General features: G+C 41.4%; 1 protein-coding gene across 1 annotated transcript; it reads right to left on the bottom strand.

The window, feature by feature from the left end:
- Positions 1-356: 356 nt before the first annotated feature.
- LOC144691253 (neuronal pentraxin-2-like) lies at positions 357-15,878 on the bottom strand. The gene is made up of 5 exons (XM_078559300.1): positions 15,329-15,878; positions 9,049-9,265; positions 7,626-7,870; positions 2,478-2,657; positions 357-1,049 (listed from the first exon to the last, which is right to left on the bottom strand). The coding sequence occupies exons 1-5, from the start codon at positions 15,773-15,775 to the stop codon at positions 822-824; spliced, it is 1,317 nt and encodes a 438-aa protein (XP_078415426.1). The 5' UTR covers positions 15,776-15,878; the 3' UTR covers positions 357-821.
- Positions 15,879-17,811: the final 1,933 nt, after the last annotated feature.

Raw genomic sequence — 17,811 nt, 5'->3', positions numbered from 1 at the left:
TTGCACTGGGAGAGGAGAAATCCAGACCTGATCTGGATCTTTGTGGGCAACTTCCTTTGAGATCGGTGGCGATCATCATTGCTTCACCGTTGACTAAAATCTGGGCCATGGTGACAACAGTGCATCACAACACATGTCAATGAGCATTTGAAAAATTAACATTTTGGGCAGTAATATCTTCCCAGATACTTCTGCATATCAGGAAGAAAGGGGCTCACATTTGTACAGCACCTGTCACAATCTCAGGCTGTCCTGATGTGCTTTGCAGCCAATGAAGTACTTTTTGAAGTGTGGTTACTGTTGTAATGTGGGAAACACGTCGGCACAACAAGATCACACAACAGCAATGTGATCATAACCATATCACCTACTTTTCAGTGAAGTTTGTTGTGGGATAAATATTTGCCAGGATCCAGGGGGTTTTGCCCCTGCTCATCTTCCAATAGTGCCCTGGGATCTTTTACATCCACTAAAGCAGGCAAACAGGACCTCAGTTTAATCTCTCTCCTGAAAGATGGTGCCTCCTAATGTGCAGCATTTCTTCAAGTCTGCACTGGGGATGTCAGTTTGGATTTTGTGTGTTCAACTCACAGGTATGGGACTTGAACCCATGACCATCTGACTCAGAGGTGGGCGTGCTACCCACTGATATATGGCTGACAGAAATATTAAGTTTTAAAGACACAAAATAAAATACCACAGTCAGTGGTCCCTCCCACGAAGTGCAAACTCAGCTGGGAAAAAGAATATATGTTTAACTATATCACAGAAAGTTGTCTGTACGAAAAGAAAGCGGCACTTATGTGAATCCTGACCAGTGATCAGGAACTAACCAAACGCTCCTGGCAAGTCTCCAGTGGCAATTTGGTTGCTCCACCATTCACAACCACATTGTTGTCAATCCAGGGAATGATGTTGCCGGCCAGGTTGGCAGAACAGTTGGCCATGCTTCTGATGTCATCTGAGGTGAGAATGCGGTCCCAGATATTGAAGTGACTGAGTTCTCCAACAAACGCCTGTGTTGCGTCGAACCTCCCTCCGACTGTATCCTAGATGAAAACAAATTTACATACAAATGATTGCTGCAATACATTCAGTACAAGTGCCAATTTAATCCCAATTGCTATGTCTTTGGGTTTGTTTTAGTGGTGCAGCCTATGAGTTCCAAATTGGGAGACTATGTGCCTTGGGTCTTTTGGCAGTGTGAATTCACTAATAGTTCATAGGAACAGGAGGAGGCCATTCAGTCCCTTGAGCCTGTTCCATCATTCAGTTAGATTATGGCTAATGTGTATTTCAATTCCATTTGCCTGCCTTTGCTTGTTACTCTTGCTCATATTCAAGTTCACCCCTCTAGTCCATTACAGCAACATATGACTGTTGTTCACGTCTTCTCTTCTCTGCTATCCTGCCTGGGAGACTATTCAAAACAGACATCACTCTGAGTAAAAAAAATTCTTCCTAATGTGCATTATCTAACTTTTCTTTCAAATGTTAACATTTTTTTCCTTATGGCCCTAATGTGAAATAATATAATGGATGTCCATTCATATCCATTTATTATTTATAGACGTTGACAAAATCCACAAATAACCATCTTCTTTCCAAACTCTCCACGTTGAATTTCATTAGTGTTACATGTACATAAATGATGCAAAATTTTTGACCATTGTGCAATGCTTTATACACAAACATGCTAAGTTGCAGTTACCAATTGTTTGGTCAGTTACCTAGCCAATGTAACTTTTTTTTTGCTGCAAACTCTGCCCCTATTACCTCCTTCTTATGCAATGAATTGGCCAACATTTGGCTTCAATAACCAGCCTATTAACATAAATTTAAAAATTAGATATTTACCACAAATGGCCACATTCCATGATGAATAAAAAAAGTACAACTGGGATTCAAGCACTGACCTCCTACAGGATTCCATTCAATACTAGCTCAATTTCAACTGTCATCCATACCCTGTTTCATATTTTAACTCATTTTGCATCTAGTCCTATGTTTTGTCCTGGATTCATTAGAAGTCTTTCATGTGGAACTTTTGCATAAGTTTTCTGAAAGTCCAAATAAACTATGTCCCAGAGAGTTATGATATCTGCTTTATATGTTACATCCTCAACGATGTCAAGGGGGTTTCTCAGGGTAGGATATGTCTCTTAACTCCACCTTTGCTAGACATGAGTTGAGGAAAACCAGTGGTGAAGGGCTTTGGGAGCCACAGTTCCAAAGATACTTGTTCCTTCCAAGTATGTTGCACTTACTACATGTTATGTCACAAATTGCTCATATGCTGAATCCACAATGTTACTATACAAAAGAAATCTACACTTACTCTTGTAAAAGCTTTACTAAATAACCTTTTTTTCAGAATGATGCATAACTTTTATGTATTTCCATTGAACCTTATACCCCTATCATAAGTGTATGATGGACTGTGGAGGCCATTATTACGTACATACAGCGACACTCACCTGCTCCTGTCCCAGGATCAGGTCACCACCTGCTTTGATGGGATGCCAAGGTGCCAGATTCTCCCCCATGCCACGTAATTGGCCATCTTGATAAGCCTCCCATATGCCATCCCTGGTGGTCCATGTTATGCAAATGTGATGCCACTTGCCATCATTAATACTCATGGGCAGTTGGGCTACCTGTTGACAAGATACTTAGGATAAGGTCAATGATTCGCACAAGGGTTTGTTTTTATGCATAGTCACAATATTTAGTGTTGTTTTGCCAAAATGGTTCTGAAGAAAAATGTTAGCAGGTTTCTACATTTTCTAATTGGAACTAAGAATATTGGACACCTGGAAGTGGTTGTCAGGTAAAAGTCACTCATCTAAGGATTTGGGGAATATGATAAATCAGAACAGGGGCAGTTTCCTCTGGTCCACTGTTTTATTATTCATTCATGGGATGTGGGTTTTGCTGGCTAGGCAAGCATCTATTGCCCATCCCTAATTACCCTTGAGAAGGTGGTGGTGAGCTACCTCCTTGAACCGCTGCAGTCCATGTGGTGTAGGTACACCCACAGTGCTGTTAGGGAGGGAGTTCCAAATCTTGACCCAGCAGCAGTGAAGAAAAGGCGATATATTTTCAAGTTAGGATGGTGAGTGGCTTGGAGGGAAAATTGCAGGTGGTGGTGTTCCCATATGTCTGCTGCCCTTGTTCTTCTAGATGGTAGCGGTTGTGGGTTTGGAAGGTGCGTCTAAGAAGCCTTGGTGAGTTCCTGCAGAGCATCTTGCAGATGGTACACACTGCTGCTACTGAGCGTCCGTGGTGGAGGGAGTGAATGTTTTTGGATGTGGTGCCAATCAAGCGGGCTGCTTTGTCCTGGATGGTGTCAAGCTTCTTGGGTGTTGTTGGAGCTGCACTCATCCAGGCAAGCGGAGAGTATTCCATCACACTCCTCACCTGTGCCTTGTAGATGGTGGACAGGCTTTGAGGAGTCAGGGGGTGAGTTACTCACCGCAGGATCCCTAGCCTCTGACCTGTTCTTGTAGCCACGGTATTTATATGGCTAGTCCAGTTCAGTTTCTGGTCAATGGTAAGCCCCCAGGATGTTGATTGTGAGGATTCAGTGATGGTAATGCAATTGAATGATGGTTAGATTCTCGCATGTTGGAGATGGTCATTGCCTGGCACTTGTGTGGCACGAATGTTACTTGCCACTTGTTAGCCCAAGCCTGGTCTTGCTGCATTTGGACATGGACTGCTTCAGTATCTGAGGAATCGCAAATGGTGATGAACATTGTGCCATCATCAGCAAACACCCTCACTTCTGAACTTATGATGGAAGGAAGGTCATTGATGAAGCAGCTGAAGATAGTTGGGCCTAGGACACTAACCTGAGCAACCCCTGCATTGATGTCCTGGAACTGAGGTGATTGACCTCCAACAACCACAACCAACTTCCTTTGTGCTACTGCTAGATATGAGTCCAACCAGCGGAGAGTTTTCCCCTGATTCCCATTGACTCCAGTTTTGCTAGGGATCCCGGATGCCACACTCGGTCAAATGCTGCCTTGATGTCAAGGGCAGTCACTCTCACCTCACCTCTTGAGTTCAGCTCTTTTGTCCATGTTTGAATCAAGGCTGCAATGAGGTCAGGAGCTGAGTGACCCTTGTGGAACCCAAACTGAGCATCAGTGAGTAGGTTATTGCCAAGCAAGTGCCACGTGATAGCAGTCTTGATGACCCCTTCCATCACTTTATTGATGATTGAGAGTCAGCTGATGGGGCGTTAATTGGCCGGGTTGCATTTGTCCTGCTTTTTGTGTACAGGGCATACCTGGGCAATTTTCCACATAGCCGGGTAGATGCCAGTGCTGTAGCTGTACTGGAACAGCTTGGCTAGGGGCACGGCAAAGTCTGGAGCACAAGCCTTCAATACTTTTGCCAGAATATTGTTAGGGCCCATCGCTTTTGCAGTATCCAATGCTTTCAGCCATTTCTTGATATCACATGGAGTGAATCGAATTGGCTGAAGACTGGCATCTGTGATGCTGGGGACCTCTGAAGGAGGCTGAGATGGATCATCCACTCGGCACTTCTGGCTGAAGATTGTTGCAAATGCTTCAGCCTTATCTTTTGTACTGATGTGCTGGGCTCCTCCATCATTGAGGATGGGGCTATTTGTGAAGCCTAACTTTCCAGAGTTGTTTAATTGTCCACCACCATCCACGATTAGATGTGGCAGGACTGCAAAGCTTAGATCTGATCCGTTGGTTGCGGATTCACTTAGCTCTCTCTATCGCTTGCTGCTTATGCTGTTTGGCATGCAAGTAGTCCTGTGTTATAGCTTCACCAGCTTGACACCTTATTTTTAGGTATGCCTGGTGTGGCTTCTGGCATACCCTCTGCACTCTTCATTGAATCAGGGTTGATCCCCTGGCTTGGTGGTAATGATGGAGTGGGGGATATGCCAGGCCATGAGGTTACAGATTGTGGCTGAGCACAATTCTGCTGCTGCTGCTGATGGCCCTCAGCACTCATGGTTGTCTAGTCTGGAGCTGCTAGGTCTGTTTGAAATCTATCCCAATTAGCACGGCGGTAGTGCCACACAACACGATGGAAGGTATCCTTAATGTGAAGACGGGACTTTGTCTCTGCAAGGACTGTGTGGTGGTCACTTCTACTGATATTGTCATGGACAGATGCATCTGCTGCAGGCAGACTGGTGAGAATGAGGTCAAGTATGTTTTTCTCTCTTGTTGCTTCCCTCACCACCTGCTGCAGACCCAGTCTAGTAGCTATGTCCTTTAGGACTCAGCCAGCTCAGTCAGTAGTGGTGCTACCAAGCCACTCTTGGTGATGGACATTGAAGTTCCCCACCCAGAGTACATTCTGCATCCTTGCCACCCTTAGTACTTCCTCCAAGTGATGTTCAACATGGAGGAGTACTGATTCATCAGCTGAAGGGGGACAGTACGTGGTAAGCAGCAGGAGATTTCCTTGCCCATGTTTGATCTGGTGCCATGTGACATCATGTGGTCTTGACTGGATGTTGAGGACTCCCAGGGGAACACCCTCCTGACTGTATATCACTGTACTACCACCTCTGCTAGGTCTGTCCTGCTGGTGGGACAGGACACACCCAGGGATGGTGATGGTGGTGCCTGGAACATGAGGATAGCAGGTTTCCTTCCCTAAAGGGTATGAGTGACCCAGATGTTTTGTTTTACGACAAACGACATGGTAATATGGTCTTCATTAGGCTTTTAATTCCAGATACTTTATTGAATTCAAATTCCACCATCATGGTGAGTTTTGAACCCGGGTCCCCAGAGCATTACCCTGGGTCTCTGGATTACTAGTCCAGTGACAATACCACTACGCCACTGCTTCCCCATATGTGGGGAATTTTAAACACCCTGATATGGCAGAAACTGTGGATGGGAACAGAATGCTGTTCATTTGGATTTGGGAGTCTTTCTGGGCCAATCCCATTGACTGGCATGTTAAGCTAAGGCAACAAAGACACCCAAGTCAGTGGCTTCCCAGTGATCTCATGGGGACCTCACTGCCATTTTAACAATGACCCAAGTAGGCAAGGAGCTGGGGCTTTCTCAACAAGCTAATTTCCTGATTACTGTCATGATGTTACCCTCCCATTATCAAGTAACCTTAGCACTCAAGCACTCATAGCCTGTTTCAGACATTGAAAACATCAACAAAAGCAACAATCTGCAGTTATACAGCACCACTAACATTGCAAAAGGCCTGAGGCATTTCACAGGGACACCATCAAACCAAATTTGACATCAAGTCATTTAAGAATATATTAGTACAGGTGACCAAAAGCTTGGTCAAAGAGATTGGGGTTAAAGGTGCATCTTAAAAGGGGGAGGGGAGAGATTTGGAGAGGCAGAGAGCTTTAGGGTGAGAAGATTGGATATGTTCAAGAGGCCAGAATTGGACGAGCAAGAGATCTCAACGGGTTGTGGGGCTGGAGGATGTTATAGAGATAGAAAAGTGCGAGGATTTGGAAATATTGGAAACATGGATGAGAATTGTAAATTCAAATGTTGCCGAACTGGAAGCCAGTGTAGGTCAGCAAACACAGGATGCTGGGCGATTGCGACGTCAAGTTTACAGAAAGCAAAAGGTGGGAGGCCAGCCAGGAGAGCGTTAGAATTGACTAGTCCAGTTACAAAGGCATGGATGAGAGCTTCAGCAGCAGCTGAGCTAAGAATAGGGTGGAACCAGTTGATGCCAGGGTGGAGCCAGTTCCACAGAGGTGGAATTAGGCAGTCTTGGTGATGGAGTGGATATGAGGTCGGAAGCTCACTGAAGGTCATATGAGATGCCAAGGTTGTGAATGGTCTTTCTGATCCTCAGATAATGGCCAGGATGTGGGATAGAGTTGGTAGCTAAGGAACAGAGTTTGTGGCAAAGACTAAAAACAATGGCTTTGGTTTTCCAAACTATAAAGTATGATCACTTTGGCAAGGCAGCTGAGGCTGACAACTCACTAACAGTTACCACATACAGAGGACAAAGGGCAAAAATGGTCCAAATAATATAGTCATAAAAAAAATCTAAGGTGACAGAACTGAAGAATTTGCACATATTTAGCACAGGTTTGAAGTCTGATAGCAATGTTTTAAGGGTAAAAGCATGAGGCAAAAAGAACAACAATCAACCAATCCAGCTCTTCTGCAAGAAAGGCTGCACAACAATCTTCATCCCACTTCCAACTCATCACCTGCAAAATCAAGACGTCCATGATAACTTACTTAGTGTCCTTAACCTAGCAGAATTCTCAATCGGCTTTACAAAAGAGGGATTCAGAGTTAGGGGAGTCAGTGTTAGGTGCAAGGTAAAGATTTTGAGGAAGCTTTGAAGGTGGGGGAAAAGTGATATAGCAAAGCAGAAGGGTTTAGGAGCCAACGGCTGCAGTTGGAATTCTCTCTTCCTGTTAACAATCTATTCCATAAGCTTACAAAAATGAAAAAAAAATTCATTCTTAAAATGGCCCATGTTTCAAGTTGGCAATGAAATGTTTGACTAAAAAAGTTAATATCACTTAAATATATTTTGACGCAAGTAAATGTTTAATCGATAATATGATCAGTTATTCCTGTGTGCCATATGGATCATTAATCAGTGATACATACCTTGTCATTAATAAGTAATTCAATTGGATTTTTTCCCCATTCAATGAGCACAATTTCATTAGCTTGTCCGGGCACAGCATAAGAGAAGGGTGTTCCAATACCAGACGATGCCCTGGACCGAATCCACATGCACACAGTGAAGGCATACATTTCAGGGAGACTCTTCTTTATCCTGGCAAACAGGTAATTAGTTCGCAAAGGTAGCGACACCTTGAAATCATCAGGCGACTTAAAGCCACTGCTCTCTATTGGGGACCAAAAAAATTAATGATTAAATAATAAGCTATTTATTTGTCAGATACAAATGAAGTAGGACATTTTGTACAGACCCTGTAACCTCAAAGTAGCATTTCTGAGTAATTATTTACAGAATATTTATAATTTTAAATTAAATTTGTTCATGGACAAATGATGCCTTTATTCAAAGAATCATCTTTTTTGTACCTAGCTATTTTGCTTGCTGATTATATTCTTCAGGGTCAGGTCTGTATAATGTTACTGAGAACAGAGGGACATTAACTCATTGCATTGAAGCCATTGGAATTACTCTGCAATCAAAGGCTTTGCAATTAGTGGCACATGTGCTTCCAGTGGGCATTGTAAAGAAAGAACCTACATTTATACAGTCCCTTTCACAACCTCAGGGTGTCCCAAAGCATTTTGCTGTTAATGAAATACTTTTGAAGTGTAGTTACTGATGTAATGTAGAAAAGGCAGCAGTCAAATTACACACAGCAAGCTCCCACAAACAGCAATGTGATAATGACCAGATGATCTACTTGTGTGATGTTGATTCAGGGGCAAATATTGGTCAGGAATCCAGGGACAACTCGCCTGTTCTTCTTCAAAATAGTGCTATAGGATCTTTATGTCCACTTAAGTGGCAGAGTGGGCCTTAGTTTAATGTTTCACCTAAAAGATGATATCTCCAACAATGAAACACACACTCCAATGCAATATTGAGGGAAAGTCTAGATTATGTGCTCAAGGCACTAAAGTGGAACTTGAACCCACAAGATCCAAGGGTACTAGGCACTGAGCCAAAACTGCAAGTATATTGCGACACACAACATTCCATTCAAGCTTTTAGTCTATGTGTATGAATTTCAAGACTACCTCCATGCCATAATTAATATGTGAATAATAGTTGATAATTAAAACTTGGAACACTCCAACAGATTTCAGATGTTTGGTTCGTTAGTACTGTGCACTAGCACAATTTGTACATTGGGATTTCTAGTTTTAGTGTAAATCAATAACTGGTTGAACAAGATAAAAATAAAACCCAGAAGGGCAATTCTCCTATTAACCATATTAGGTAGAATGCATTTTCAGTTTAAATAATCTAAATAAACATTATTCTAAAATAACCAAAAGTCATTGATTCATGGTGGATATTCCAACAACTTTGCTCAGTCAATACCTTTCTCTAATTCAGTGACCCTTTCATGCAACGCATTGAGAGCAGACTCTGTCTTGTAACGATGGGCTGCAGTCTCGTTCAGAAGAATATATTTCTCATCCTCGAGCTCAGAGACTTTGTTTAACAGTTGACTTTCCAAATCCCCGAGCTTTCTCTGAAGCTGTTCACGGAGGTCACTGGGGAAAGCATGGTTGGAAAGATTGGGGCGTGTCTGCTGCTGTTGCAAAATAAAACACAGACCATAAGTACTAAGAATTGAACCATGGACAATAAGCTTTGAAGCATAGGTTTATTCATTAACCTAATACACATTGATATGTTCTATATTTTTATTATCATCTAGTTCATAAATTTTCAAACTGAAGTTATTATTCTGAGAGTGGTCTGTGAAGTCATCAGATTTATCTATTTATTGGCTTAGTAATGGGTTATTTCTATTGCTGAAATATAATAATGTTAAAAAAAATCATTTACTACATCAGCATTGTTTTCCTCTAGATAGTTAACACTTTTGAAATTTAGGATACCCAGAATATATCAATATTTGCAGAAGATTCCTGGAAGGCTATCAATATTTTGCAGATGGTCATCCACTTATAATTCCTTGAAAATCACTGATCTTGTTGACAGCGCAAAGGTTGGGAAATGTATTGCACCGAGAATAACAGCAGGCTGGGAGTGTGTTGAACAGACTGCCTCATGTAATAACACATGATATTCTATTTTTCACTTTAGTGATCTGTCCCTTTGGAATGTTGTTGTTAAGAGTTCATATGTTCCATTACTGACTCCAGTTATTCTCCCACCCCTGTTGTTGCTAATTGCCAGACACCAGCTTTTGTAGCACAGATTCACATTGAGGAACAAAGACAGGTTCAATGCTTTTGCTCTATTAACTATTAATTTTCTGTCAGTCTCTAATTGCCAAAGGGCTTAAAATTACAAAATCTGATTTTAGAACACAAATACACAAAAAACACAACTTAATGAAACTATATTGCCTGATATTTTCATGGAGGCATTCACAGTTTAAAATTAATTAAATCACTGGGCAAAGACATTTTGATATGGACAAGCTAAGCTTTGGTTTGCTAATATTAACTAAGTTCAAACCTATAGCATTAGTTGAAAGGATATGAGTGGTTAAGCCATACCCTCCCTTATTGGATTATAACATTAATAGAATGCCCGTTGAAGTGAAATTATTATCTATCATTTGGCTTTCAGATTTTTCCACATAAAACGTTTGGTTAATCACAACACTGCCCAGTGTGCAAGACTGCCCTTAATGAAGTGAATCTCATGCAGTGAAAGGTGTTGCAGAGGTGATGTGGACCAAGCACAGTTTTAAAATCGAATAAATTAATCTATTCTAGATTAGATTTGGGAGCACTTGGTGCATAAATTATGTGAACATTGCAAAGTAATGTCTATAATTTTGTTTAATGTTGAAACTGTACATCTTGAAAATAATTTTATCACGTGATTTTGTTTAGGTTTTTGTGAAAAAGTAATATTTTCAGGATATTTGCATATTGTCAAATTTCACAGGTGTAATCATATAGAAATTAAGTTAAATGGAATGATACATAGCATTACTTAATACACCACTATAATACTGAACAGACTACATATACCATGTAATATACATAAAGCACATTATAAATGCCACAAGTAACATTATATAAAACACCATCAAGATAAAAAGAAAAAACTAATTCCTATTTTATGTAACATAGCTGGTGTAAAATTAAAGTTGGAGAAGTCATTTAAATTCAGTTAAATCAAGAAAATATTGTCACATCTATTTAAGAAATTATGAATGAACATTAGATTCATGTCAGAAAGGCGTCTATGCAAAGAGTTTAATTTAAAAGTCCAATTTTCTTGATGATGCCATGTTCAATATGTTTATACAGAACAAAATAATCGTCAGAATTGTCATTCTCAAATTAAAATACAATGCAGGACAGGGTCTATTGGATTAAAAATGAGTAATTATACTAATAGGTTAAGACTGCACTGCATTCTTCTAAAATTGCTTTCTATATCCAACCATGAAATAAAACTGATATAATGGATTTGGAGACTATATGTCTAAGCATTGGCCCTGATTACAATCAGCCACATCTCATTTCACACAAAACTGAATGGAACAAATGTTATTGCTACACAAAAATTCAATTACGTACAACAAGGGTTGCTACTAGTCCCAGTATCACACAAATTAATTGATTCATTGGGAAATATGCCTATCACAACTAATTAAACAGGCTGTGACTTCTTTACTATACCTTCTAATATACTGTAATGTTCTATTTGAGGCCTTGTCAAGCCTGAGTATGACCATCTGAACCTTTAAACAAAAAGCAAAGGCCAAATAACTAAGTTCAATTATAATCTATATGTACCTCAGTTTGACCAAGTGTGAATATTTTTTGTATTGACTTGATTGGGATAATGCTCGGATTTATTACAAAGCCTTGTGCTGTGAGGTACTGGATTAAGTTTAGTGAAAATACACAGATTGATCTGGAGTAGTGTGGCATCAACAGCAAGTGTCATGAGAGCCCAATAGATTCAGAATCAATAATCCTTCCAAGTTAGAACCAGAGGAACTGAAACATTATAATAACAATAACTGATAGCATAAAACAGATAAAATATTAAATAATTCCAGTTGTTTGACAACAGAACGCTTCTTTAACTTTGTAGAGTAAAACAGGTTTTTTTTCTATTTAGCTATTTTAATTATACTCCATTCTAGCCAAAAAAAAGCAAAGCCCATTGATTCAATTCACATACTTCAACAATTCAGAAATATTGATTTCCTAGTTCATAGAATCATAGAATTGTTACTGCACAGAAAAAGACCATTTGGCCCATCATGTCTGTGCTGGCTCCATGAAGGAACAATTCGCCTAGTACCGCTCCCCTGCCTTCTTCCCATAGCCCTGCACGTTCTTCCTTTACAGATTATTATCCAATTTCCTCTTGAACCTCCACAATTGACCTTGCCTCCATCACACTCTCAGGCAGTGCGTTTCAGATCCTAACCACTTGCTGCATAAAAAAGTTTTTCCTTGTGTCACAATTGCTTCTTTTGCCAATTACCTTTGATCTGTTTCTTGATGCTTCCACCAATTGGAACAATTTCTGTCTTTCTACTTTGTCCAGACCCCTCATGATTTTGAATACCTGTATCAAATCTCCTCTGAACTTTCTCTTCAAGGAGAACAGTCCCAACTTATCCAATATATCGATGTAACTGAATTTCCTCATCTCTGGGACCATTTTCATGAATCGTTTCTAACCCTCTGTAATGTCTTTTGTATCTGTTCATGATATGTGAGCATAGCTGGCTAGGCCAGCATTTATTGCCCATCCCTAACTTCCCTTGGGAAGGTGGTGGTGAGCTGCCTTCTTGGACTGCTGCTATCCATTCTTTCTAAAGTGTGGTGCCCAGAACTGGATGCAATACGCCAGTTGAGGCAGAACAAGAATTTTATACACATTTAACTTAACTTCCTTGCTTTGGTACTCTATGCCTCTATTGGTAAAGCCCAGTAAGCTGTATGCTTTATTAGCTGCTCTCAACCTGTCCTGCCACCTTCAATAATTTATGCACATATACACCCAGGTCCTTCTGCTCCTGCACTCCTTTTAGAATTGTACACTTTATTTTACATTGTCTCTCCATATTCTTCCTACCAAAATTAATGACTTCACACTTCTCTGCATTAAATTTTTTCTGCCACCTGTCTGCCCATTCTGCCACCTGTCTGTGCCCTTTTGAAGTTCTACACTATCTTCCTCACAGTTCACAATGCTTCCAAGTTTTGTACCATTCAAAAATCTTGAACTTGTGCTCTGTACACCAAGGTCTAGGTTATTGATATGTATCAGGAAGAGTAGTCATCCTAACATAGACTCTTGGGGAACTCCACTATAAACCTTCCTCCAGTCTGAAAAACAACATTTCCTGTAAATTAGCCAATTTTTATCCATGTTGCTACTGTCCCATTTATTCCATGAGCTCTAACTTTGCCCAGAAGTCTGTTGTGTGGCACTTTATCAAATGTCCTTTGGAAGTGCATGTGCACCATATCAACCACATTACCCTTATCAACCCGTTCTGTTACCTCATCAAAAAATTCAAGCAAGTTAGTTAACCATGATTTGCCTTTAGCAACTCTACGCTGCCTTTCCTTAATTAAGCTGCATTTGTCCAAGTGACTATTAATTTTGTCCCAAAGCATCTTTCTAGAAGCTTCCCTGCCATTGAGGTTAAACTGACTGGCCTGTAGTTGCTGGCCTTATCTTTTTTGAACAAGGGTCTAACATTTGCAATTCTACAGACCTTTGGCACCATCCATGAATCTAAGGAAGATTGAAAAATTATGACTAGTGCCTCCACAATTTCCACTCTCACTTTCCTTAGTATTCTTGGGATGCATCTCATTCTGTTCTGGTGCCTTATCAACTTTAAGTACAGGCAGCCTATCTAATACCTCCTTATCAATTTTAAAACCTGCAAGCATCTGAATTACCTCCTCTTTCACCATAGCCAGCACAGCATCTTCTTCCTTGGTAAAGACAAATGCAAGGTACTCATCTAGTGCCTCAGCCATGCCCCCTGCCTCCATGTGTAAATCCCCTCTTTGGTTCCTAATCAACCACACTCTTCCATTTACTAGTTGAATACAAATGATATATTTCACTACCACTACCACCACCACCTCCCGCCCCCATTCCAGTACTACCACCTCTGGGTACTCTTGAATTGATATGCACTCACATAACTGATTCTTAGTAAATTAAAAATGCAGATGTCTTTAATTCACCCTTCCTCTTCAAACCAATACTGCTCGTTTGATTATCGTGGCAATTATTGCAGTGAACTAAATGCCATAAGTGAGTAGTTCTACTAATGATAATGAATTAATCTCAAACTACTTGTCTAATGATAGGTCTTTGTTTCATGATATACTGGCAGGAGTGCTTGTTGTGTTGCAAATAGTCTTGTTCTATTGTTTGGTGCATTAGTTACGACAATATCAAGGCAAAACATTTACCTAATGTTTGGAGTGCGCTGCCTGAAAGGATGCTGGATACAAATTCAATAGTAACTTTCAAAAGGGAATCGGATAAATACCTGAAGGGGAGAAATTTTGCAGGACTATGGGGAACGGACTGATGACTGTGATTAATTGGATAGCTCTTTCAAAGAGCCAGCACAGGCACCGTGGGCCAAATGGCTTCCTTCTGTGATTTAAGATTCTATGATTCTATGAAAACAGAGCCAGCGATTTGGAAATTAAATTATTATCAGTGATTTCCAATGAAGATGCAGAACAAAGAGTGAGCATCTGTCGAGCTTTAATGAGACATCAACTGATGCTACTTTTTTGGTCAGAATATATCGCTGTTAATACTCAGTTCCAACTGTGTCACTGGCAAAGATGACCCGTGCCTCTGAAAGTGCCTCAAACAGCGCCGACATCTTTTATCAGCCAAGAAGTTGGTGTGGCCAAAAGATTCCCTCTCACTGAAAGAGGAACACTCTTATCTGTGTTTCCCTTTCTTGTTTTCGCCCTGTTCACAAAGCCAAACTGCTTTCATTGAAAACAACATTTTGCATCCTAACACAGAAATTATACTTGAACTAACCATTATCAAGTTCAGGCTGGTTATTGTCCAATATATGCTACAGGGCTCGGTGAAAATTGAGTGCTACCCTCAGCACTCCAATTCCGGCACAATGTGGGCTGCTGGCGGACAGTGATAGCAACAATTATTTTCAAACAAGATGAGCGTTGTAGAGCAGCCGGGAGTTTCGTTCACAAGTCTGGAGTTTCAGCACCAAGGACAGCTCCGGTCATTGCCTCTGGGCGGCTTTGGTCAGTTCAGCACCGAGGACAGTTCAGTGCCCTGGACCGCTTTAGTGCAACAATCGCGCGAGCGACTGCCTGAATGAATCAATGTTCAAGCCTGAGGGGAAAACGATCCAATTGCGTCGTAATCACAAATGTAGGGGATTATCATTTCCGCTGCAATACTAAATCTCACACAGCCTGACTCGAAATCTATAATGCACACTCCGACCTTCAGCTGGCTCTAAGAGCCTAATATCATTATCGCCACTCTGAAAGGAGCTGTAGCACATCGGGACATTTACAGAGATCTCGGCAAGAGGAAAAGAATATAACAGAACGGTAAGAGGTGTGGGCTGTCAACTCTCACATATCTTTACCTGTGGACTTGAAGTTGTTTCTCTTACCTCCAGGCTCCCGAGTCTATCCTTCAACGCTTGTATAGTTCGACCCAGGTGATCGACCACTTCGCTATGGTCGCGGGGGAGGTCGCCCATAGTGTCTTTGCCATTCGCTTTGTCGTATTGTTTCCTTCGGCTACCCTTGTACTTGGCTTCCAGTTGGGCGCTCTCACACCTGGTCAGCTTGCTGGTCAGTTCTTTGATGGTCTCCTTTTGGTTGCCCATCGTCTCCTTCTGCTGCAGGATGGTCTCCCTCATGTGCATCACCGTGGCGCGGAGGTCCTGCTCATGGGGCGTGTTAACCTGAATGGGCACGGGTGGGACCGGGCACGTAGGGTCTGCATCTAACGGTATGGAGGTGCAGACGAACCGAGTGGCCTTTGAGTCCTGGCCCGGTGCCGTGGAGCTCATGCCGGTAACGAAAAAGACACTGGCAGCCAGCAGAAGCAACATGACGGCGATGGTGACTGCGGAAAGTAATTCAGAGTGACCCAGCTATCCCACCCGGCTGTTGGAATGAAGGAGCCGCGATGGGAGAAGGTTGCAATTGGCGATGCAGTCAGACTCCAAAGCCGATTAATGCTCTTGGCGCCTTCATCCGCGCCTATTTATTGGTGGGAAAAGATTTTGCGTCAGCTGGCCTCCAAGGAATGAGCGAGATCCGGATAGTTCAAGCTCCGCCCCTGTGTACGTTTCCACATCAGTCGTGTTGCAGCATCCGAACAGTCAAGGAGCAGGGCGAGAAAACACGCGAATGCCTCCGCCCGAGCTCTTAGCAGAACCAATGCCTCGTCATTCATTATAGCTTCACCTCCATTCGACGCTCACCTCCAGTTGCATCATCATTGAATGACTTGGAACTGATTGCGATTTTACTCCTTTAATCCTGGGAGTTCAATGAAATAGGTTAACGATCTGTTTGAAAAGGGTCAATCCCCAAATGGTCCATTTACCCAAGTAAAGATTGCCTACTAAGTCAGTATCTACTTGGTTCGAGCTAAGAAACAACTGAGGTACCATTACACTGCTGGGTGTATTCTACTGGCCACCAATAGTACGAAAGAAATGAAGGTACAAATTTGCACGGGAATTACAGAGAGATGCAAGAATTATAGAGTAGTTATAATAGAGGACTTTAGTTATCATAATATAGACTGGGATAGAGATAGTGTGAAGGACGTAGAGGGGAAAGAGTTTCTAAAGCGTGTTTAGGAGAATTTCCTATATCAGTGTGTTTCCAGTTCAACAATGAAGGAGGCAATGCTAGATTGGGTTCTGGAGAATGATGTGGGAAGAGTGGATTAAGTATCAGGAGGGGAACATTTAGGGAACAGTGATCATAGTATCATAAGGATTAGATTAGCTGTGGAAAAGGACAAGGAGCAATCCAGAGTCTAAAAAAAATTGAAGGGGACAAACTTCAATAGTGTGAGAATGGATTTAGTCCAAGTAAATTGGAATCAAAGATTGGCAGGCAAAACTGTAATGGAACAATGAGCTGCATTTAAAGTGGAGATAGTTTGGGTACAGTCAAGGTACATTCCCACAAGGGGGAAAGGTAGGTCAAACAAAGCCAAAGCTTCCTAGATGGGGAAAGAGTTAGCGAGTGTGATAAAGTGCAAAAATGGTGTGTATGAACAGATGTCAGGTAGATAATAAAAGTGAGAAGTAGAATAGATATAAAACGTTCAGAGGGGAAGTGAAAAAGAAATAAAAGTAGCAAAAAGAAAATATGAGAAGAGATTGGCAGCTAACAAATGGGAATCCAAGAGTCTATAGGCATATAAACAGCAAAAAGGAGGATTGTGGCCAATCAGGGGGGGACCAAAGATGGGGTATAAACATGGAGGCAGGGAGCATAGCTGAAGCATTAAATGAATCCTTTGTATCTGTCCTTGCCAAGGAACAAGATGCTACACAGGTCATGGTGAAAGAGGAAGTAATTAAGACACCTGATGGTTTTAAAATTGATAAGGAGGTATTGGATAGGCTGTCTGTACTAAAAGTTGATAAGACACCAGGGCAGAATGAGATGCATCTGAGGATACTGAAGGAAATGAGTGGAAATTGCAGAGGTACTGACCATAATCTTCCAATCCTCCTTAGATGCAGGGGTGGTGCCAAAAGACTGGAGAATTTCAAATGTTACACCCTTCTTCAAGAAACCCAGTAATTACAGGCCAGTCAGTTTAACCTCAGTGGTGGGAAAGTTAATAACAATCCAGGACAAAATTAAGTCACTAGGAGAAGTTTGAATTAATTAAGGAAGCCGTCGAGGATTTATTAAGGGCAAATCATGTTTAACTCATTTGATTGAGTTTTTCAATGAGGTAACAGAGAGAGTGGATGAGGGGAATGTGATTGATGTGGTGTGCATACATGATGAAGTGCCACGTAACTTACTTATCAGAAAAGTTGAAGCCTATGGAATAAAAGTGTCAGTGGCAGCCTGGACACAAAGATGGCTGAGTGACAGGAAACAGAGAGTA

The sequence above is a fragment of the Cetorhinus maximus genome, chromosome 15 (genome assembly GCF_964194155.1).
Source record: "Cetorhinus maximus chromosome 15, sCetMax3.hap1.1, whole genome shotgun sequence".
Lineage (NCBI taxonomy): Eukaryota > Metazoa > Chordata > Chondrichthyes > Lamniformes > Cetorhinidae > Cetorhinus > Cetorhinus maximus.
This window is presented reverse-complemented; position numbering and strand designations above follow the sequence as displayed.

What these genes read in the sequence shown, in the direction of transcription:
- LOC144691253 (XM_078559300.1), bottom strand. Translation starts at nt 15,775, where the DNA reads ATGTTGCTTCTGCTGGCTGCCAGTGTCTTTTTCGTTACCGGCATGAGC. An exon ending in GGTCACTGAATTAGAGAAAG is followed by an intron (nt 7,871 to 9,048) that starts GTATTGACTGAG and finishes GGTCCCCAATAG; the next exon opens with AGAGCAGTGGCTTTAAGTCG. An exon ending in TGATCCTGGGACAGGAGCAG is followed by an intron (nt 1,050 to 2,477) that starts GTGAGTGTCGCT and finishes GTTTTCATCTAG; the next exon opens with GATACAGTCGGAGGGAGGTT.